General features: G+C 48.6%; 1 protein-coding gene across 1 annotated transcript in view; it reads right to left on the bottom strand.

Annotated features, from left to right (window-relative positions):
- Positions 1-21,991, bottom strand: part of LOC120023558 (ninein-like) — a 61,671-nt gene that overhangs the window by 24,019 nt on the left and 15,661 nt on the right. The window contains exons 2-11 of the mRNA XM_038967589.1: positions 16,790-16,999; positions 14,659-14,758; positions 11,932-12,098; positions 8,521-8,566; positions 8,129-8,304; positions 6,769-6,915; positions 6,218-6,376; positions 5,770-5,906; positions 2,797-2,937; positions 1,642-1,804 (exon numbers count right to left, since the gene is read on the bottom strand). Of these exons, the coding sequence (XP_038823517.1) occupies positions 1,642-1,804; positions 2,797-2,937; positions 5,770-5,906; positions 6,218-6,376; positions 6,769-6,915; positions 8,129-8,304; positions 8,521-8,566; positions 11,932-12,098; positions 14,659-14,758; positions 16,790-16,978 (1,425 nt within the window). The 5' untranslated portion in view covers positions 16,979-16,999. The remainder of the gene's footprint in view (positions 1-1,641; positions 1,805-2,796; positions 2,938-5,769; positions 5,907-6,217; positions 6,377-6,768; positions 6,916-8,128; positions 8,305-8,520; positions 8,567-11,931; positions 12,099-14,658; positions 14,759-16,789; positions 17,000-21,991) is intronic.

Here is a 21,991-nt window from a genome sequence, read left to right as displayed (position 1 = left end):
CTGTGTTAGTTACCGTGACAGTGAGTGAGTGAGAGGTGGTCAATGTGTTAGTTACCGTGACAGTGAGTGAGTGAGAGGTGGTCAATGTGTTAGTTACCGTGACAGTGAGTGAGTGAGAGGTGGTCTGTGTTAGTTACCGTGACAGTGAGTGAGTGAGAGGTGGTCTGTGTTAGTTACCGTGACAGTGAGTGAGTGAGAGGTGGTCTGTGTTAGTTACCGTGACAGTGAGTGAGTGAGAGGTGGTCTGTGTTAGTTACCGTGACAGTGAGTGAGAGGTGGTCAATGTGTTAGTTACCGTGACAGTGAGTGAGAGGTGGTCTGTGTTAGTTACCGTGACAGTGAGTGAGTGGTGGTCTGTGTTAGTTACCGTGACAGTGAGTGAGTGAGAGGTGGTCAATGTGTTAGTTACCGTGACAGTGAGTGAGTGAGAGGTGGTCTGTGTTAGTTACCGTGACAGTGAGCGAGTGAGAGGTGGTCAATGTGTTAGTTACCGTGACAGTGAGTGAGTGAGAGGTGGTCTCTGTTAGTTACCGTGACAGTGAGTGAGTGAGAGGCTGTCTGTGTTAGTTACCGTGACAGTGAGTGAGTGAGAGGTGGTCTGTGTTAGTTACCGTGACAGTGAGTGAGTGAGAGGTGGTCTGTGTTAGTTACCGTGACAGTGAGTGAGTGAGAGGTGGTCAATGTGTTAGTTACCGTGACAGTGAGTGAGTGAGAGGTGGTCTCTGTTAGTTACCTTGACAGTGAGTGAGTGGTGGTCAATGTGTTAGTTACCGTGACAGTGAGTGAGAGGTGGTCAATGTGTTAGTTACCGTGACAGTGAGTGAGTGAGAGGTGGTCAATGTGTTAGTTACCGTGACAGTGAGTGAGTGAGAGGTGGTCTCTGTTAGTTACCTTGACAGTGAGTGAGTGGTGGTCAATGTGTTAGTTACCGTGACAGTGAGTGAGAGGTGGTCAATGTGTTAGTTACCGTGACAGTGAGTGAGAGGTGGTCAATGTGTTAGTTACCGTGACAGTGAGTGAGTGAGAGGTGGTCAATGTGTTAGTTACCGTGACAGTGAGTGAGTGAGAGGTGGTCTGTGTTAGTTACCGTGACAGTGAGTGAGTGAGAGGCTGTCTGTGTTAGTTACCGTGACAGTGAGTGAGTGAGAGGTGGTCTGTGTTAGTTACCGTGACAGTGAGTGAGTGAGAGGTGGTCTGTGTTAGTTACCGTGACAGTGAGTGAGTGAGAGGTGGTCAATGTGTTAGTTACCGTGACAGTGAGTGAGTGAGAGGTGGTCTCTGTTAGTTACCTTGACAGTGAGTGAGTGGTGGTCAATGTGTTAGTTACCGTGACAGTGAGTGAGAGGTGGTCAATGTGTTAGTTACCATGACAGTGAGTGAGTGAGAGGTGGTCAATGTGTTAGTTACCGTGACAGTGAGTGAGTGAGAGGCTGTCTGTGTTAGTTACCGTGACAGTGAGTGAGTGAGAGGTGGTCAATGTGTTAGTTACCTTGACAGTGAGTGAGTGGTGGTCAATGTGTTAGTTACCGTGACAGTGAGTGAGAGGTGGTCAATGTGTTAGTTACCGTGACAGTGAGTGAGTGAGAGGTGGTCTCTGTTAGTTACCGTGACAGTGAGTGAGAGGTGGTCTGTGTTAGTTACCTTGACAGTGAGAGAGAGGTGATCTCTGAGGAAGGTCTCATCGTCTCTGATTTTCTCCATCTCTGCCTCCAGTTTCTCTTTCTGCTGCTGTATCTGGTCCATCTCTATAATGAGCTCTGACCTGACAGACACCAGCTTCTCCCTGTGTTCCTGCTCCAGCTTCCTGCAGAACAAACAGGGGAGGGAAAAACATTCCATTCCTTAGATTCCCAATTTATTTGATCATTTTTACCCCCTTTTTCGTAATTACGATCTTGTCTCATCGCTGCAGCTCGCCAACGGCCTCGGGAGAGGCGAAGGTCGAGTCATACGTCCTACGAAACATAACACCCGCTCGCTTCACCCGGAAGCCTGATGCACCAAGGTGTCAGAGGAAACACCATTCAACTGACGACCGATGTCAGCCTGCAGGCGCCCGGGCCGCCACAAGGAGTCGCCAGAGTGCGATGAGCAAAGTAAAGCCCAACCCTCCCCTAACCCGGACGATGCTGGGCCAATGGGACTCCCGGTCACGTCTGGTAATGACGCCACAACACTGCGATGCAGTGCCTTAGACCGCTGTACCACTCGGGAGGCCCCATTCAACTTCATTTACAAAATCTTCATTTATCCCCTCAGGGGTATTTAAGAAAGACATTGCCAGGTTACAAGTAACATACATACAATACAAATTAAACAACAGCCATCAATGAATGAATGGGTCGACAAGGTCCCGGAACGCTACCCCGAGGTTGAGGTCCCGGAACGCTACCCCGAGGTTGAGGTCCCGGAACGCTACCCCGAGGTTGAGGTCCCGGAACGCTACCCCGAGGTTGAGGTCCCGGAACGCTACCCCGAGGTTGAGGTCCCGGAACGCTACCCCGAGGTTGAGGTCCCGGAACGCTACCCCGAGGTTGAGGTCCCGGAACGCTACCCCGAGGTTGAGGTCCCGGAACGCTACCCCGAGGTTGAGGTCCCGGAACGCTACCCCGAGGTTGAGGTCCCGGAACGCTACCCCGAGGTTGAGGTCCCGGAACGCTACCCCGAGGTTGAGGTCCCGGAACGCTACCCCGAGGTTGAGGTCACGGAACGCTACCCCGAGGTTGAGGTCACGGAACGCTACCCCGAGGTTGAGGTCACGGAACGCTACCCGAGGTTGAGGTCACGGAACATTACCTAAGGTTGAGGTCATTCATGCGTTCGATGGCAGAGTGATGCTCGTCCACCTCAGCAGCCAGCTGGGTTTTTAACTTCTCCGCTTTGTCCAGGTCAGAGCGAATCTTCTCTTTCTCTCTGCGTTCACGATCAACACGCTCACTGGGAGAGAAAAAAAACACGGAAGCTAATCAAAACACTATACAACCATTTAGAATGTTAGAAAACCGCGTGTTACATCATAACTGATCCCGAGGACACGTTCTCCCTGAGCTCACAATCAACACGCTCCAACATGGGTAAGTTAATCAAAAGATTTAGCTCCAACACTGATCTACGATTTTTAATGCTATGAACCTATGAGACAGAGAAACTGTTTTTATATTCCACTCAGATTAGGAGCAGCAGTGTAGATTTCTACTGGTCACAGTAAGCGTCTGATTAATGTGTATCTGTGTGGACATGTGTATTCCAGTATGTTTATTGTTTATGACCACTAGGGTTGCAAAATTAACCATTAAAAATATTATTACCGCACTGTTGGAGCTAGGAACACAAGCATTTCACTACACCTGCAATAACATCTGCAAAAATGTGTGTACGCGACCAATACACTTTGATTTAATTAGAAAATTCCGGTATTTTTCCCAAAATTAACAGGATTTCCAGAACTCGTTGGAGGAATCTGGATTTCCTGCCTTTCCCCTCCTGATTATGGGAATTTTCCAATCGGGATTTCTAGAAAACCAGGACATTTTGGGGAAGTTACTGGCATTTTGCAAAAAATCTCCTCATTCTCACAGTAGGCATCCGATCTCAGCCTTAAAGCTGGCCAGTAGGTATCTGATCTCAGCCTTAAAGCTGGCCAGTAGGTATCTGATCTCAGCCTTAAAGCTGGCCAGTAGGCATCTGATCTCAGCCTTAAAGCTGGCCAGTAGGCATCTGATCTCAGCCTTAAAGCTGGCCAGTAGGCATCTGATCTCAGCCTTAAAGCTGGCCAGTAGGCATCTGATCTCAGCCTTAAAGCTGGCCAGTAGGCATCTGATCTCAGCCTTAAAGCTGGCCAGTAGGCATCTGATCTCAGCCTTAAAGCTGGCCTGTAGGCATCTGATCTCAGCCTTAAAGCTGGCCAGTAGGCATCTGATCTCAGCCTTAAAGCTGGCCAGTAGGCATCTGATCTCAGCCTTAAAGCTGGCCAGTAGGTATCTCCTCATACTCACAGTAGATATCTGATCTCAGCCTTAAAGCTGGCCAGTAGGCATCTGATCTCAGCCTTAAAGCTGGCCTGTAGGCATCTGATCTCAGCCTTAAAGCTGGCCAGTAGGTATCTGATCTCAGCCTTAAAGCTGGCCAATAGGTTTCTCCTCATACTCACAGTAGATATCTGATCTCAGCCTTAAAGCTGGCCAGTAGGTATCTGATCTCAGCCTTAAAGCTGGCCAGTAGGCATCTGATCTCAGCCTTAAAGCTGGCCAGTAGGCATCTGATCTCAGCCTTAAAGCTGGCCAGTAGGTATCTCCTCATACTCACAGTAGATATATGATCTCAGCCTTAAAGCTGGCCAGTAGGCATCTGATCTCAGCCTTAAAGCTGGCCAGTAGGCATCTGATCTCAGCCTTAAAGCTGGCCAGTAGGTATCTCCTCATACTCACAGTAGGTATCTGATCTCAGCCTTAAAGCTGGCCAATAGGTTTCTCCTCATACTCACAGTAGATATCTGATCTCAGCCTTAAAGCTGGCCAGTAGGTATCTGATCTCAGCCTTAAAGCTGGTCAGTGGGTATCTGATCTCAGCCTTAAAGCTGGCCAATAGGTATCTCCTCATACTCACAGTAGATATCTGATCTCAGCCTTAAAGCTGGCCAGTAGATATCTGATCTCAGCCTTAAAGCTGGCCAGTGGGTATCTGATCTCAGCCTTAAAGCTGGCCAGTAGGTATCTCCTCATACTCACAGTAGATATCTGATCTCAGCCTTAAAGCTAGCCAGTAGGTATCTGATCTCAGCCTTAAAGCTGGCCAGTAGGCATCTGATCTCAGCCTTAAAGCTGGCCAGTAGGCATCTGATCTCAGCCTTAAAGCTGGCCAGTAGGCATCTGATCTCAGCCTTAAAGCTGGCCAGTAGGTATCTCCTCATACTCACAGTAGGTATCTGATCTCAGCCTTAAAGCTGGCCAGTAGGTATCTGATCTCAACCTTAAAGCTGGCCAGTGGGTATCTGATCTCAGCCTTAAAGCTGGCCAATAGGTATCTCCTCATACTCACAGTAGATATCTGATCTCAGCCGTAAAGCTGGCCAGTAGATATCTGATCTCAGCCTTAAAGCTGGCCAGTGGGTATCTGATCTCAGCCTTAAAGCTGGCCAGTAGGTATCTCCTCATACTCACAGTAGATATCTGATCTCAGCCTTAAAGCTAGCCAGTAGGTATCTGATCTCAGCCTTAAAGCTGGCCAGTAGGTATCTCCTCATACTCACAGTAGATATCTGATCTCAGCCTTAAAGCTGGCCAGTAGATATCTGATCTCAGCCTTAAAGCTGGCCAGTGGGTATCTGATCTCAGCCTTAAAGCTGGCCAGTGGGTATCTGATCTCAGCCTTAAAGCTGGCCAGTGGGTATCTGATCTCAGCCTTAAAGCTAGCCAGTAGGTATCTGATCTCAGCCTTAAAGCTGGCCAGTGGGTATCTGATCTCAGCCTTAAAGCTGGCCAGTAGATATCTGATCTCAGCCTTAAAGCTGGCCAGTAGGTATCTCCTCATACTCACAGTAGATATCTGATCTCAGCCTTAAAGCTGGCCAGTAGATATCTGATCTCAGCCTTAAAGCTGGCCAGTAGGTATCTCCTCATACTCACAGTAGATATCTGATCTCAGCCTTAAAGCTGGCCAGTAGGTATCTCCTCATACTCACAGTAGATATCTGATCTCAGCCTTAAAGCTGGCCAGTAGATATCTGATCTCAGCCTTAAAGCTGGCCCGTAGGTGTCTCCTCATACTCACAGTAGATATCTGATCTCAGCCTTAAAGCTGGCCAGTGCAGCCTGGTGGATCCCATTCTTAGTCACGAGGAGCTCGTTCTCCAGAGCCACAGTCAGCTCACGGAGGTTCACTTTGCCCTCCAGGTCAAAATCCAAGGCCTACAGAACATACATAACTCAGTGTCAACATATCAAGCCCTCGAAATAGGGGATAAAAATAAACACTCAAGTGTAAAAAAAAAAACAACCTCGACTCAAGTGTGAGAGTTACATTGTGTATTGGGAAGGAGACGGGACACCATTAAGTTCCAAACAGAGCATTATGGGTAGTGTAGTATATCATACAGACCAGGCAACTGTAAACCCCGCCCATCCAGCATTCCAGGTAGACTTAAGGAAACACTCAAAGTGTTTACATACAGACTAACTATTTCAACAGAGCTCTGATAGGATAAATAAAATGGTGTGACCTGTAGTATCTCAGGGCTGTTCTCAATGCCTTCCTCCATCCAGGCATCCAGGACGTCCTCAGCAGGAGCGGACCCTGTCCCATCATCCAGAGTAGAGAACAGACACATCCTGATGGTGCTGGTCATACAGCTGGTCCTACGGCCCGTCTCATCAAACTGCTGCCAGGATGGACAGGGACAGAAGAGGAAGGTTAAAGTGTCTAATAAATATTGATTTGTTAATTTGTGTGTTCGTTCATGAGTGACTCAAAACAGGAAATTTTAATATTTCCTCCACAAAACGTTTTTTTTTTTTTTTTTTTAAGTAGACAAGAGTTTGAAAGAAATCCCCAAACTATGTTAACCAGAGGCAAGTGCATCTATATACATATGGCTTTGATGGTACAGTAGCCATGTCAGGATAAAACATGGATTAGAAGGTGAGGCCTTATAAAAACATAGTTTATTGTACTGCAGATCCATGGTTAAAAACATATTGTGATGTTTCAGTCAGAGAAGTTCAGACAGAGGCTACAACATGGGAATTAGACCTGAGATGGGTTTCACTGTACCTGTGAGGAGTGTAGTCTTTTCAGCTGTCTGTAAGGTGTGGAGGCAGACGGGGTAGGGGGCTTGGCGTGGTTCAGAACCCAGGAAGTAAACGCCTGCACGCTCATGATCCCGTCACCACTTAGAACCTGGAGGACATCCTCCGTCACCTGGAGACAAAACAACGATCAGAAATATTTCCCAGCATCTACTCAGACTCTCAAACCTCCACTTTGAGTATGTCCAAAATAGCGCTCCATTATAGGGAATAGGATGCCATTTCATACCCTTTCCCCTTGGCGCTCCACCATATTACTATCACCTTACAGATCTGCTAACATGGAAGGGTTTAGGGCCAAGAGGAAGGGTTTAGGGCCAAGAGGAAGGTTTAGGACCAACAGGAAGGGTTAGGGCCAACAGGAAGGGTTAGGGCCAACAGGAAGGGTTTAGGGCCAACAGGAAGGGTTTAGGGCCAACAGGAAGGGTTTAGGGCCAACAGGAAGGGTTAGGGCCAACAGGAAGGGTTAGGGCCAACAGGAAGGGTTAGGACCAAGAGGAAGGGTTTAGGGCCAACAGGAAGGGTTTAGGGCCAACAGGAAGGGTTTAGGGCCAACAGGAAGGGTTTAGGGCCAACAGGAAGGGTTTAGGGCCAACAGGAAGGGTTTAGGGCCAACAGGAAGGGTTAGGGCCAACAGGAAGGGTTAGGGCCAACAGGAAGGGTTAGGGCCAACAGGAAGGGTTAGGGCCAACAGGAAGGGTTAGGGCCAACAGGAAGGGTTAGGGCCAACAGGAAGGGTTAGGGCCAACAGGAAGGGTTAGGGCCAACAGGAAGGGTTTAGGGCCAACAGGAAGGGTTAGGGCCAACAGGAAGGGTTAGGACCAACAGGAAGGGTTTAGGGCCAACAGGAAGGGTTTAGGGCCAACAGGAAGGGTTAGGACCAACAGGAAGGGTTTAGGACCAACAGGAAGGGTTAGGACCAACAGGAAGGGTTAGGACCAACAGGAAGGGTTTAGGGCCAAGAGGAAGGGTTAGGGCCAACAGGAAGGGTTAGGGCCAACAGGAAGGGGTTAGGGCCAACAGGAAGGGGTTAGGGCCAACAGGAAGGGTTAGGGCCAACAGGAAGGGTTTAGGGCCAACAGGAAGGGTTTAGGGCCAACAGGAAGGGTTTAGGGCCAACAGGAAGGGTTTAGGGCCAAGAGGAAGGGTTAGGGCCAACAGGAAGGGTTAGGGCCAACAGGAAGGGTTAGGGAGTGAATTGAGACCGTCAGTCTCTTCCCTCACCTCCAAAGCAAAACGGGTTGAATCCAAAATGCCACCCCATTCCCCATCTAATGCACTATAAGAAATGGGGGTGCCATTTTGGACACAGTCTCTTTCCTCACCTCCAGGTCCAGGTGGTTACAGAGAGCCAGTAGCTCATGGTGGCTGGCACATCCGTCCCAGGGCATAGCCAGCTCTTCACAGGCCTGTTGTAACCTCTCCTCCAGGCGGTCTGACAGGGGCACTGTGGAGCCCCGCGGGGTAGAGGGGTCATCCGGGTTCCACAGGTGCAGCTGGCCTACAGACAGACAGACAGACATTTTAAGATTGACCATAGTAAAACAGACTCGCCTTAAGACCGTGGCTCCTATAAGGAACAGAGGCCCTTGACAAAATGTCCTCCGTCTCTCTCCTATGATCAGTGTTGTGGTCAATTCTACTTGAAATTGGAATTGACCATCTGGGGTAACTGGGTATCTATTGAAGATAATAAGTATGACATCTTTCCACTCACCATCTGCCTCATACTCGTCCGTACTGCTTTCATGAGCGTTCCAGCGCTGTGGAAGAAACATAACGTTACGCAAATTACTCATGAACTCAGTCAACACTTTAAAAACATGCAGACAAGACGACCCACTTTCTCATGTGCAAGTCAGGTTGAGAGAAGATGGGTGGGGGTTGCTGCAGGGTGGGGTCAGGGTGTGTGTGTGTGTGTATATATAGGGGTTGGTGTGTGTGTGTCCAACGAAAAGGACAACAGAGCTATTGGGACGGCACGGACCCCTCTGAAGGTCAAAGGTGAGGCCAAAGATGGTGATCATATCAGAGAATGATCCATGTTGACAGAGATGACTCAAACCCTCACTTCTCCAACCGTTTCTCTCTCCCTTTCAGTCTTTCTATTTGTATATAAGGACAATGCTCCAAGAGAGCCAACATTACCAAAAAAATTAAGATAGACTTTAAAAATGTATAAATAGCAGGACACTTTTTTAATAATAATAATACACATGATAAACAGAATAATAATTTCCACATTTCATATTTAGTGTTAGTCTGGTCCTAAGTGTGAGATAGGAGACAGGTTACTGGAGCATAGTGATCTATTATGCTGCAGCCCAGGCCAGTATACAGGCGTCTATTGTCTGGGAGGGAACCACAGTGTAGGAATGAAGAACAGATGGGTCTCTACAACTCTTTATTCTATCACTGGGGGTGGGGGGCTCATTGTTCCTCTGTCAGACGACGACCCCCCCCCCCCCCCCCCCCCCCCCAAAAAAACCTCCCAAATCAGGCAGAGCCCCCTGACCCCGTCCCCTGACCCCGTCCCCTGACCCCGTCCCCTGGTGCACCAGGCTGGACAGTATTCAACACAACCCAGGCTGTGTTCCAAATGGCATCCTATTTCCTGTCAAATCAAACTTTATTAGTCACATGCGCCGAATACAACAAGTATTACCGTGAAATGCTTACTTACAAGCCCTTAACAGTGCAGTTCCAGAAAGAGTTAAGAAGATATTTACGAAAATAAACTAAAAAAATAAATAAAAAGTAACAATAAAATAACAATAACGAGGCTATATACAGGGGGTACCAGGACCAAGTTAGTCGAGGTAATTGAGGTAATATGTACATGTAGTTAGGGGTCAATGCAAATAGTCTGGGTAGCCATTTGATTAGGTGTTCAGGAGTCTTATGGCTTGGGGTAGAAGCTGTTTAGAAGCCTTTTGGACCTAGACTTGGTGCTTCGGTACCGCTTGCCGTGCGGTACCAGAGAGAACAGTCTATTGACTTGGGTGGCTGGAGTCTGGCAATTTCTTTCCTCTGACATCACTTGGTATAGAAGTCCTGGATGGCAGGAAGCTTGGCCCCAGTGATGTACTGGGCCGTACGCACTACCCTCTGTAGTGCCTTGCGGTCGGAGGCCGAGCAGTTGCCATACCAGGCAGTGATGCAACCAGTCAGGATGCTCTCGATGGTGCAGCTGTAGGACTGAGGATCTGAGGGCCCGTGCCAAATCTTTTCAGTCCCGAGGGAGAATAGGTGTTGTCGTGCCTTCATGGCTGTCTTGGTGTGTTTGGACCATGATAGTTTGTTGTTTGGACCCGCTCCATTACAGCCCCATCAATGAGAATGGGGGCGTGCTCGGTCCTCCTTTTCCTGTAGGCCACGATCAGCTCCTTTGTCTTGATCACGATGAGGGAGAGGTTGTTGTCCTGGCGCCACATGGTCAGGTCTCTGACCTCCTCCCTATAGGCCGTCTCATTGTTGTCGGTGATCAGGCCTATCACTGTTGTGTCATCAGCAAAATTAATGATGGTGTTGGAGTCGTGTTTAGCCACTCAGTCGTGGGTGAACAGGGAGACCAGGAGGGGACTAAGGACACATGTTGAGGATCAGCGTGGCAGATGTGTTGCTACCTACCCTCACCACCTGGGGGTGGCCTGTCAGGAAGTCCAGGACCCAGTTGAAGAGGGAAGTGTTTAGTCCCAGGGTCCTTAATTTAGTGATGAGCTTTGAGGGCACTATGGTGTTGAACGCTGAGCTGTAGTCAATGAACAGCATTCTCACGTAGGTGTTCCTTTTGTTCAGGTGAGAAAGGGCAGTGTGGAGTGCAATAGAGACTGCATCATCTGTGGATCTGTTGAGGCGGAATGCAAATTGGAGTGGGTCTAAGGTTTCTGGGATGATGGTGTTGATGTGAGCCATGACCAGCCTTTCAAAGCACTTCATGGCTACAGACGTGAGTGCTACGGGTCGATAGTCCTTTAGGCAGGTTACCTTGGTGTTCTTGGGCACAGGCACTATGGTGGTCTGCATAAAACATGCTGGTATTATAGATTCGGACAGGGAGAGGTTGAAAATGTCAGTGAAGACACTTGCTAGTTGGTCAGCGCATGCTTGCAGTACACGTCCTGGTAATCCGTCTGGCCCTGCGGCCTTGTGAATGTTGACCTTTCTAAAAGGTCTTACTCACATCGGCTGCGGAGAGCGTGATCACACAGTCTTCAGGTACAGCTGGTGCTCTCATGCATGTTTCAGTGTTATTTGCCTCGAAGCATGCATAGAAATAGTTTAGCTCATCTGGTAGGCTCGTGTCACTGGGCAGCCCTCGGCTGGGCTTCCCTTTGTAGTCTAATGGTTTGCAGGCCCTGCCACATCCGAGGGGCATCAGAGCCGGTGTAGTACGACTCAATCTTAGTCCGTTATTGACGCTTTGCCTGTTTGATGGTTCGTCGGAGGGCATAGCGGGATTTCTTATAAGCTTCCGGGTTAGAGTCCCGCTCCTTGAAAGTAGCAGCTCTACCCTTTAGCTCAGTGCTGATGCTGCCTGTAATCCATGGTTTCTGGTTGGGATATGTACGTACGGTCACTGTGGGGACGACATCATCGATGCACTTATTGATGAAGCCAGTGACAGATGTGGTGTACTCCTCAATGCCATTGGAGGAATCCCGGAACATATTCCAGTCTGTAGCTTAGCATCTGCTTCATCTGACCACTTTTTTATTGATCGAGTCACTGGTGCTTCCTGCTTTAATTTTTGCTTGTAAGCAGGAAGATGGAATTATGGTCAGATTTGCCAAATGGAGGGTAAGGGAGAGCTTTGTATGCATCTCTGAGTGTGGAGTATAGCTGGTCCAGAGTTATTTTCCCTCTGGTTGCACATTTAACATGCTAATAGAAATTTTGTAAAACTGATTTAAGGTTCCCTGCATTAAAGTCCCTGGCTACTAGCGTTGTGTGTTCGAGGTGAAAGGACAACCGAAGCCCAATGATCCTACTCATACAACTTTCCCATTTGCAAAATGGGGTGACAGTACTTAAATAATAAACTTTATGAATTGAAACTGAGGTGATGATTCAGAATATTAATTCACTCATCCATGTATGCATTCATTCTCAATAGGCAAGTTTTTACCTCACGTTTCCTCGGTACAGTGGAGTCATGGTCCTCTGGCTCCTGCTGCCCTGTAGCCTCTGAGCTCACCACCTCTGAGAAGTCTGCGATGGTCTCGATGAACTCTGGTGTAGAGCGCCGGCCATAGCGTTTACTACCCCGCACAAACTTAGCTTGGACTGGTGAGTCTGTTGAGAAGGAGAAGATGATAATGGTTCATAAGAATAAAATCCAAATTCTAAAATGTCAAAACCTAGCGATTGTCTCCAGTCACTTCTCCAAAAGTAATTAAAAAATAAAAATTGCGCTCAGTTGGAACGAAAACCCTGATTGGAAAACAGAGCAGTGTTAATTTAGGCAGCTATTTTATACTTAGTTTTAGTCTTTAATCTGAGTCATAGTTTAGTTATTATCAGTTGACAAAAATACTGGACAATTTTAGTTTAAGTCACATTTTAGTCAGTGCATTTTCCCCCTTACTTTCATCATGTGCTCCTTCAGATAGCCTTGCCCAACTAACCCTAATATCTCCTCATATACCTTAGCTGGCAACATTAATTAACCGTATAGGATATAAAACCTACAGCTTAAACAATTTAGCTCTGATTTTCTCCCCATCAGAACTGGGGGGGGGGGGGGTAAACAGTGATTTCCTGGAGAATGAGTTGTCCAAAAATGCCAGATATATTACTGTACTTCTACTATTCAGCAAAAAGCATTTGTTTTTTTTCCAATCTGAAAAACTTGCTATTGCCAACTGCAAAAGAGGAATAGCAGCGTAACATGGCAAAAAAAGTGCTGCAAAAAAAATGACCTATATAAAAGCAAACATCAAAAAAGACATTGTAACACATGAACCTGAGTTAGAAACAACTGAAGTGTCCTGGCTGCGCATCCGTTCAATAGAGAGACAGAGACGAGTGATTGAAGTGACCAGGAGATGTGTGTGTGTGCGCATGTGTGGGAGAGCGCCAGATCAAACCAACCGCGGCGCAACAGAAAGACGTTCAAAATCGGCCAATGAGAGGATTAAATATTCTGCGTGCATGCTTATGATTGAACAAAAGATTAAAAAAAGGCGCTTCATGTCAAATTGAATGTCCATTAGTCTCATGTAGACAATTCTAACTAAAATGATGTCATTTGTTTTGTTTTTTCCCACGACGTCTCGTTATCGTTGATAGTTTGTCAGGAAAAATAGGTAGTTGAAAAGTATTTTGTCAGAGTTATTGTTGACATAATTAACACTGAAACCCGAGGTGAATGTTTTCACTTTCATTCTGACACCAACTGTGACTCATCAGAACACATTAGCTCAATTGACAGGAATTTGAAGCGCAGTCATATTTTATAAAAGGTAGAGCGATTACCTGGTACAAAACGTTGACAAAGACTGACTGATCGCGAACTCTTTGGCATCCTTTGGCACTTCAGAAAGTATTCACACCCCTTGACATTTTCCACATTTTGTTGTGTTGCAGCCTGAATTTAAAAACGGATTAAATTGAGATTTTGTATCACTGGCCTAAACACACAACCCCCTAAAGTCAAAGTGGAATTGTGTTTTCAGAATTTCTTTACAAATGAATTATAAATCAAAGCTGAAATGTGTTGAGTCAGGTCTTTATGACATACAGTACCTTCAGAAAGTAGTCACCCCCCTTGACTTTTTTCCCGGTGTTGTTGGTGAAGGCAAAATTTAAAATGGATTAAATTGAGATTAAATGAAGTGTCACACAATACCCCATAATGTCAAAGTGGAAATGTATTTTTACAAATTAATACAAAATAAAAAGCTCAAATGTCTTGATTCAGTAAGTATTCAAGCCCTTCGTTAAGGCAAGCCTAAATACGTTCAGGAGTAAAACTTTGCTGAACAAGTCACTTGGACTCACTCTGTGTGCAATAAATAGTGTTTAACATGATTTTTGAATGACTACCTCATTTCTCTACCCCACACATACAATTATCTGTAAGGTCCCTCAGTCCAGCATTGAATTTCAAACACAGATTCAACCACAAAGACCAGAGAGGTTTTCCAATGCCTCAGTCAGTTGGTAGTTCATGACCCATGATGCATTTGGCTTTGCGCCTGAGTATGTTGGATCTACTACTGATGCCTTTATGGTCGTCGCGGTTAGTATTACATTGAACCCTCGTCAAGGTTAATATTGTATAGCATCCTGCTATTTAGTCCAGAAATACAACTGTATTCATTCCTTACCCACGATGCATTTGGCTATTGTGCCTCAGTTTGTTGGATCTACTACCGATGCCTAGCTAGCTGGCATGGCAAGTATTGTAAATAGTGTTAATTGCATTGCTATTCATTACAGAAATACAACTATCTGTGACCAAATTGGATTGGTAACTTCACTCCTCAGCTTGAAATGCCTCCACCCGCGGCGTCGCCATCGAATTAGTAGCTTACCTAGCTAAGGCATTGGTCAAGAGGGCGGTGGCGTGTATTTGGGAGACGGGTGAATAACAGTAAAAGGTTTATGAGTGAGGAAGCTATACTGTTGATCAAGCACATTGACGTCGGTCACATTCACTCCTTCCTTACTGTTATGTTTGTTCCTTATATAATGACAACCCGGGGCGTAGGTTTAACTACTTTTAATGAACATATACCTCAGCTATAAAACTCCATGTTTAGCCATGCAAGGCATTCTTTAACCATCTCCCGCGCCCACATAGCCTGCTGGGTAACGTCATCTAAATGTTATTAACACATAACACACTTACCCGGCTGTGGCGGTGCACATGTTGCCTCCTGACTGGACGGTGCTGCTGTAGTCGTCGACAACACCAGAATTAAAGCATTCTTGAACTGGTCAAAATCAACCTGCAACACAAATTCCACAATGAAACAGTCTTCCTGAATGTAAGGGTAGTAGCAAGGGTCAAATCCTAACGTCCACTTTAGCGGATGAGTATTACCTAGTCGTGACGTCAACGGGACACCAACTATGTGAACATATGACATAAGAGGAAGATGAATTCCTAAAATGGCAACAAGATGGGTGCTCAACAAGTAGAAACATTACTCAGATAATAACATATTGGTCTGGAAATTCATAACATTGATTTGAATCCTGGATGACATGTCTAAGGGGGGGGGGGGGGGGGGGGTGGACACACGTCTGAAGCAGCAGCTGCTGGCCCTGTGCCAATAGATATGGAGATTCTCTTTGTGTTCCGTCGCCAGGCAGATGACTGCTGGCTATAGTGGGGGTTTCCTTCCTGGCTTTATTGTTGAGGGGTACCCTGGTCCTTTATTGTTGAGGGGTACACTGGTGTTTGGGTCAGCCATCATCGCTTCCCTGCTTCTGCTGACCCCCCCCCCCCCCCCTCCCTCCCTTCAGTCTCCACATGCTTACCAACACACGGACGTTGACCACCCTTCCATCCCTACCAGGAAAGTCATATGCCAGATTTGGGGAGGTGGTTATGAGTAATGTAGGTTTATTTGGATGAATCCACCCACAGATGCATAGAAACTTCTAGGTTAAATAGATGTTGTTGAGCAGATACAGTATATGAAGTACACACTACCATTAAAAGAATTGGAGGAATAATCATGAAGGCTTGTTTTATTTTGATCAGACATGAAGAATATGCTATAACAAAAATAAACTAAAAATCCACATGTATCTAGATTTAAAGGTCCAGTGTACTCAAAAACTTGATTTTCCTGTGTTTTGTATGTATGTGTTTCCACACTATGACGTTGGAATAATATTACCCGTTTGAAAAAAAACTGACATTTCAGCCTGTTTTGGTGGGAGTTACAGGCCTTCCATGGTGACATCACCAGGCTGTAAATTAGTTAATAGACCAATAAGAACGAGTTCAGAACCTCAAAGACAATAACAGCAATTTTTTCCTTGTCCCCATCCCCACTCAGACCACTCCTAGACAGTCTAGCAAATGTATTATTTGAAAAATGTCTCTTAGCTAAGATTGAAAACAATCTAAAATTACAGTAAAGTACTTAATTGTTACCCAGAAATGAAAAACAGCTGCATGAGACCATTAACCAATGGCCTTCCTACTTCAGCCTTAACAAAGCAAGAGGGCCATTTCCCTCATCAGGCACCCTCTCAAACTGACACACTTCAAATGGGAATGTTGATTGGCCTGGTTGTCATGACAACAGACACCTGGGGATGAGGAGGTCAATGACAGGGTCTAATTTTGCTCTAAAACAGGACAGCTAACAAAGCACAAGGAGACTGGCCCTGGCTGGCTGACTCCCTGGCTGGCTGGCTGGCTCCCTGGCTGGCTGGCTGGCTCCCTGGCTGGCTGGCTGGCTCCCTGGCTGGCTGGCTGGCTCCCTGGCTGGCTGGCTGGCTCCCTGGCTGGCTGGCTGGCTCCCTGGCTGGCTGGCTGGCTCCCTGGCTGGCTGGCTGGCTCCCTGGCTGGCTGGCTGGCTCCCTGGCTGGCTGGCTGGCTCCCTGGCTGGTTCCCTGGCTGGCTAAACAAAGACCTGAGAGCTGGAGGCTGTATAAAGAGTTCAGAGCTGCTGTCTGAGGACAGAGTAGAGCCTGTATCCCACTAAAAACACAAGGGCTAAATAAAACTAAATTCACCTCATTTGCCCCCTGTACTTTAGGCTTGTGATTCTACAGAGTCTAAGGGAAAGAAACACTGTCTACCTCACTCTCCATCCAACAGCTAGATTACCCTGAGCTGTGGCTGGTGCAGGGGGTTGACCCTGCCAGTAAAACACTAACTTAAGGCTGAGAATATCCAGAGTTTCCAGGTTCTGTTCATTAGTGAACACAATAGCGTTTCTTATTGGACACTTTGTGGCAGTCCCTCCTTGTTTCAATCCGTTTGGTGCCTAATGAACAGGCTCAGGTGTAGGGCTTACCCTGTCAGTGAGTCGGTCCTGGTTCTGCAGCAGGGCATGGAGCAGTGCTGGTGTGGCATCCTCCAGGTGCAGGGCCTGGCACAGGCCAGATAGCTCCTCGGGGCACAGCAACCCGGCGCCACTGGTGTCGAAACTCTCAAAGACCTCCTTCAGACGCTCCTCGTACTGATCCTGCTGGCCGTCATCCATCCCATAGGACAGCACCCTGCCCTGGAGACAGAGTTAGAACAGTTATAGGACAGTTATAGGACAGTTATAGGACAGCACCCTGCCCTGGAGACAGAGTTAGCACAGTTATAGGACAGCACCCTGCCCTGGACAGAGTTAGCACAGTTATAGGACAGCACCCTGCCCTGGAGACAGAGTTAGTACAGTTATAGGACAGCACCCTGCCCTGGAGACAGGGTTAGCACAGTTATAGGACAGCACCCTGCCCTGGGGACAGAGTTAACACAGTTATAGGACAGCACCCTGCCCTGAAGACAGAGTTAGCACAGTTATAGGACAGTTATAGGACAGCACCCTGCCCTGGACAGAGTTAGCACAGTTATAGGACAGCACCCTGCCCTGGAGACAGAGTTAGTACAGTTATAGGACAGCACCCTGCCCTGGAGAGAGTTAGCACAGTTATAGGACAGCACCCTGCCCTGAAGACAGAGTTAGCACAGTTATAGGACAGTTATAGGACAGCACCCTGCCCTGGACAGAGTTAGCACAGTTATAGGACAGCACCCTGCCCTGGAGACAGAGTTAGCACAGTTATAGGACAGCACCCTGCCCTGAAGACAGAGTTAGTACAGTTATAGGACATCACCCTGCCCTGGAGACAGAGTTAGCACAGTTATAGGACAGCACCCTGCCCTGGAGACAGAGTTAAAACAGTTATAGGACAGCAGCCTGCCCTGGAGACAGAGTTAGCACAGTTATAGGACAGTTATAGGACAGCACCCTGCCCTGGAGACAGAGTTAGCACAGTTATAGGACAGCACCCTGCCCTGGACAGAGTTAGCACAGTTATAGGACAGCACCCTGCCCTGGACAGAGTTAGCACAGTTATAGGACAGCACCCTGCCCTGGAGACAGAGTTAGCACAGTTATAGGACAGTTATAGGACAGCACCCTGCCCTGGAGACAGAGTTAGCACAGTTATAGGACAGCACCCTGCCCTGGACAGAGTTGGCACAGTTATAGGACAGTTATAGGACAGCACCCTGCCCTGGAGACAGAGTTAGAACAGTTATAGGACAGTTATAGGACAGCACCCTGCCCTGGAGACAGAGTTAGCACAGTTATAGGACAGTTATAGGACAGCACCCTGCCCTGGACAGAGTTAGAACAGTTATAGGACAGCACCCTGCCCTGGAGACAGAGTTAGCACAGTTATAGGACAGCACCCTGCCCTGGAGACAGAGTTAGCACAGTTATAGGACAGTTATAGGACAGCACCCTGCCCTGGAGACAGAGTTAGCACAGTTATAGGACAGCACCCTGCCCTGGACAGAGTTGGCACAGTTATAGGACAGTTATAGGACAGCACCCTGCCCTGGAGACAGAGTTAGAACAGTTATAGGACAGTTATAGGACAGCACCCTGCCCTGGAGACAGAGTTAGCACAGTTATAGGACAGTTATAGGACAGCACCCTGCCCTGGACAGAGTTAGAACAGTTATAGGACAGCACCCTGCCCTGGAGACAGAGTTAGCACAGTTATAGGACAGCACCCTGCCCTGGAGACAGAGTTAGCACAGTTATAGGACAGTTATAGGACAGCACCCTGCCCTGGAGACAGAGTTAGAACAGTTATAGGACAGCACCCTGCCCTGGACAGAGTTAGAACAGTTATAGGACAGCACCCTGCCCTGGACAGAGTTAGAACAGTTATAGGACAGCACCCTGCCCTGGAGACAGAGTTAGCACAGTTATAGGACAGTTATAGGACAGCACCCTGCCCTGGAGACAGAGTTAGAACAGTTATAGGACAGCACCCTGCCCTGGAGACAGAGTTAGAACAGTTATAGGACAGCACCCTGCCCTGCCTGATTTGAGTTTGCTCCGGGGTCGACGTAAGCCAATAGTCACACGGTATGCAGCTAGCTAGCTGCGAAATCAAGGTGCAAGTGTCCAGAGCCTGCGGTTGGAATCCGGGGAAACTGAGAGAAAAAAAAAGTCCCGGAATGCTCCGGTCCGAGTCGCGTTGCACAAAAGTGCCGGTAGATTATCGAGCTAAAGGAATAGCTGATGACCGCAAAACGTGGGCAGCTGAAACACCAACGCTAGCCAGCAAACCGGCTAATTTCGGGGCAGCTACAGATTAGCTTCTGGCTAGCTATCGGAGTAGCTTCTGGTTAGCTTTCAGGCTAGCTTCTGAATTAGCCCCTGGCTATCTTCCACGATGGATTTTCAGATTGAGGTAAATAATACTTATTGTAATTGGTGAAGCGGGTTGCAGGAAAGCTTTTGCAGGAAAGCTTTTGTAGTTGAGTTCTTGGATAATAAAATAAATAAAAGATATGTGAAGAAAAGGTGTAAATATATATATATACAGGACACGACACGACAATACGGAAAAAGACGTCTGAACTGCTAAGCCACCTTGGAGATCGAGTTATAGGACAGTTATAGGACAGCACCCTGCCCTGGACAGAGTTAGCACAGTTATAGGACAGCACCCTGCCCTGGAGACAGAGTTAACACAGTTATAGGACAGTTATAGGACAGTTATAGGACAGCACCCTGCCCTGGAGACAGAGTTAGCACAGTTATAGGACAGCACCCTGCCCTGGACAGAGTTAGCACAGTTATAGGACAGCACCCTGCCCTGGAGACAGAGTTAGCACAGTTATAGGATAGCATCCTGCCCTGGAATGAGTTGGCCCAGTTATAGGACAGCACCCTGCCCTGGAGACAGACAGGTAAAGATAGAGACATGGTTAGAACAGACAGCACCCTGCCCTGGAGACAGACAGGTAAAGATAGAGACATGGTTAGAACAGACAGCACCCTGCCCTGGAGACAGACAGGTAAAGATAGAGACATGGTTAGAACAGACAGCACCCTGTCCTGGAGACAGACAGGTAAAGATAGAGACATGGTTAGAACAGACAGCACCCTGCCCTGGAGACAGACAGGTAAAGATAGAGACATGGTTAGAACAGACATCACCCTGCCCTGGACAGAGAGGTAAAGATAGAGACATGGTTAGAACAGACAGCACCCTGCCCTGGACAGAGAGGTAAAGATAGAGACATGGTTAGAACAGACAGCACCCTGCCCTGGACAGACAGGTAAAGACAGAGACACGGTTAGAACAGACAGCACCCTGCCCTGGACACAAAGACTGCTACTACGTTGATATTATTTCCAGACCACCAGGTCCAAACAGCACCTCCCCCTCCACCAGGTCCAAACAGCACCTCCCCCTCACCAGGTCCAAACAGCACCTCCCCTCCACCAGGTCCAAACAGCACCTCCCAAGTCCAAACAGAACCTCCCCCTCCACAAAGTCCAAACAGAACCTCCCCCTCCACAAAGTCCAAACAGAACCTCCCCCTCCACAAAGTCCAAACAGCACCGCCCCCTCCACCCAGTCTAACCAGAACCTCCCCCTCCACCCAGTCTAAACAGAACCTCCCCCTCCACCCAGTCTAAACAGAACCTCCCCCTCCACCCAGTCTAAACAGAACCTCCCCCTCCACCCAGTCTAACCAGAACCTCCCCTCCACCCAGTCTAACCAGAACCTCCCCTCCACCCAGTCTAACCAGAACCTCCCCTCCACCCAGTCCAACCAGAACCTCCCCTCCACCCAGTCCAACCAGAACCTCCCCCCAGTCCAACCAGAACCTCCCCCCAGTCCAACCAGAACCTCCTCTCCACCCAGTCTAACCAGAACCTCCTCTCCACCCAGTCTAACCAGAACCTCCCCTCCACCCAGTCTAACCAGAACCTCCTCTCCACCCGGTCTAACCAGAACCTCCTCTCCACCCGGTCTAACCAGAACCTCCTCTCCACCCGGTCTAACCAGAACCTCCCCTCCACCCGGTCTAACCAGAACCTCCCCTCCACCCGGTCTAACCAGAACCTCCCCTCCACCCGGTCCAAACAGAACCTCCCCTCCACCCGGTCCAAACAGAACCCCCCCCCCCCCCGGTCCAAACAGAACCCCCCCTCCACCCGGTCCAAACAGAACCTCCCCTCCACCCGGTCTAACCAGAACCTCCCCTCCACCCGGTCTAACCAGAACCTCCCCTCCACCCGGTCTAACCAGAACCTCCCCTCCACCCGGTCTAACCAGAACCTCCCCTCCACCCAGTCTAACCAGAACCTCCCCTCCACCCAGTCTAACCAGAACCTCCCCTCCACCCAGTCTAACCAGAACCTCCCCTCCACCCAGTCTAACCAGAACCTCCCCTCCACCCAGTCTAACCAGAACCTCCCCCCCAGTCTAACCAGAACCTCCCCTCCACCCAGTCTAACCAGAACCTCCCCTCCACCCAGTCTAACCAGAACCTCCCCTCCACCCAGTCTAACCAGAACCTCCCCTCCACCCAGTCTAACCAGAACCTCCCCTCCACCCGGTCTAACCAGAACCTCCCCTCCACCCGGTCTAACCAGAACCTCCCCTCCACCCGGTCTAACCAGAACCTCCCCTCCACCCGGTCTAACCAGAACCTCCCCTCCACCCGGTCTAACCAGAACCTCCCCTCCACCCGGTCTAACCAGAACCTCCCCTCCACCCGGTCTAACCAGAACCTCCCCTCCACCCGGTCTAACCAGAACCTCCCCTCCACCCGGTCTAACCAGAACCTCCCCTCCACCCGGTCTAACCAGAACCTCCCCTCCACCCGGTCTAACCAGAACCTCCCCTCCACCCGGTCTAACCAGAACCTCCCCCCAGTCTAACCAGAACCTCCCCCCAGTCTAACCAGAACCTCCCCCCAGTCTAACCAGAACCTCCCCCCAGTCTAACCAGAACCTCCCCCCAGTCTAACCAGAACCTCCCCCCAGTCTAACCAGAACCTCCACCCAGTCTAACCAGAACCTCCCCTCCACCCAGTCTAACCAGAACCTCCCCTCCACCCAGTCTAACCAGAACCTCCCCTCCACCCGGTCTAACCAGAACCTCCCCTCCACCCGGTCTAACCAGAACCTCCCCTCCACCCGGTCTAACCAGAACCTCCCCTCCACCCGGTCTAACCAGAACC

Source organism: Salvelinus namaycush, chromosome 28, assembly GCF_016432855.1.
Source record: "Salvelinus namaycush isolate Seneca chromosome 28, SaNama_1.0, whole genome shotgun sequence".
Lineage (NCBI taxonomy): Eukaryota > Metazoa > Chordata > Actinopteri > Salmoniformes > Salmonidae > Salvelinus > Salvelinus namaycush.
The sequence above is the reverse complement of the archived record's forward strand: the minus strand, read 5'-3'. Positions and strand labels throughout refer to the sequence as shown.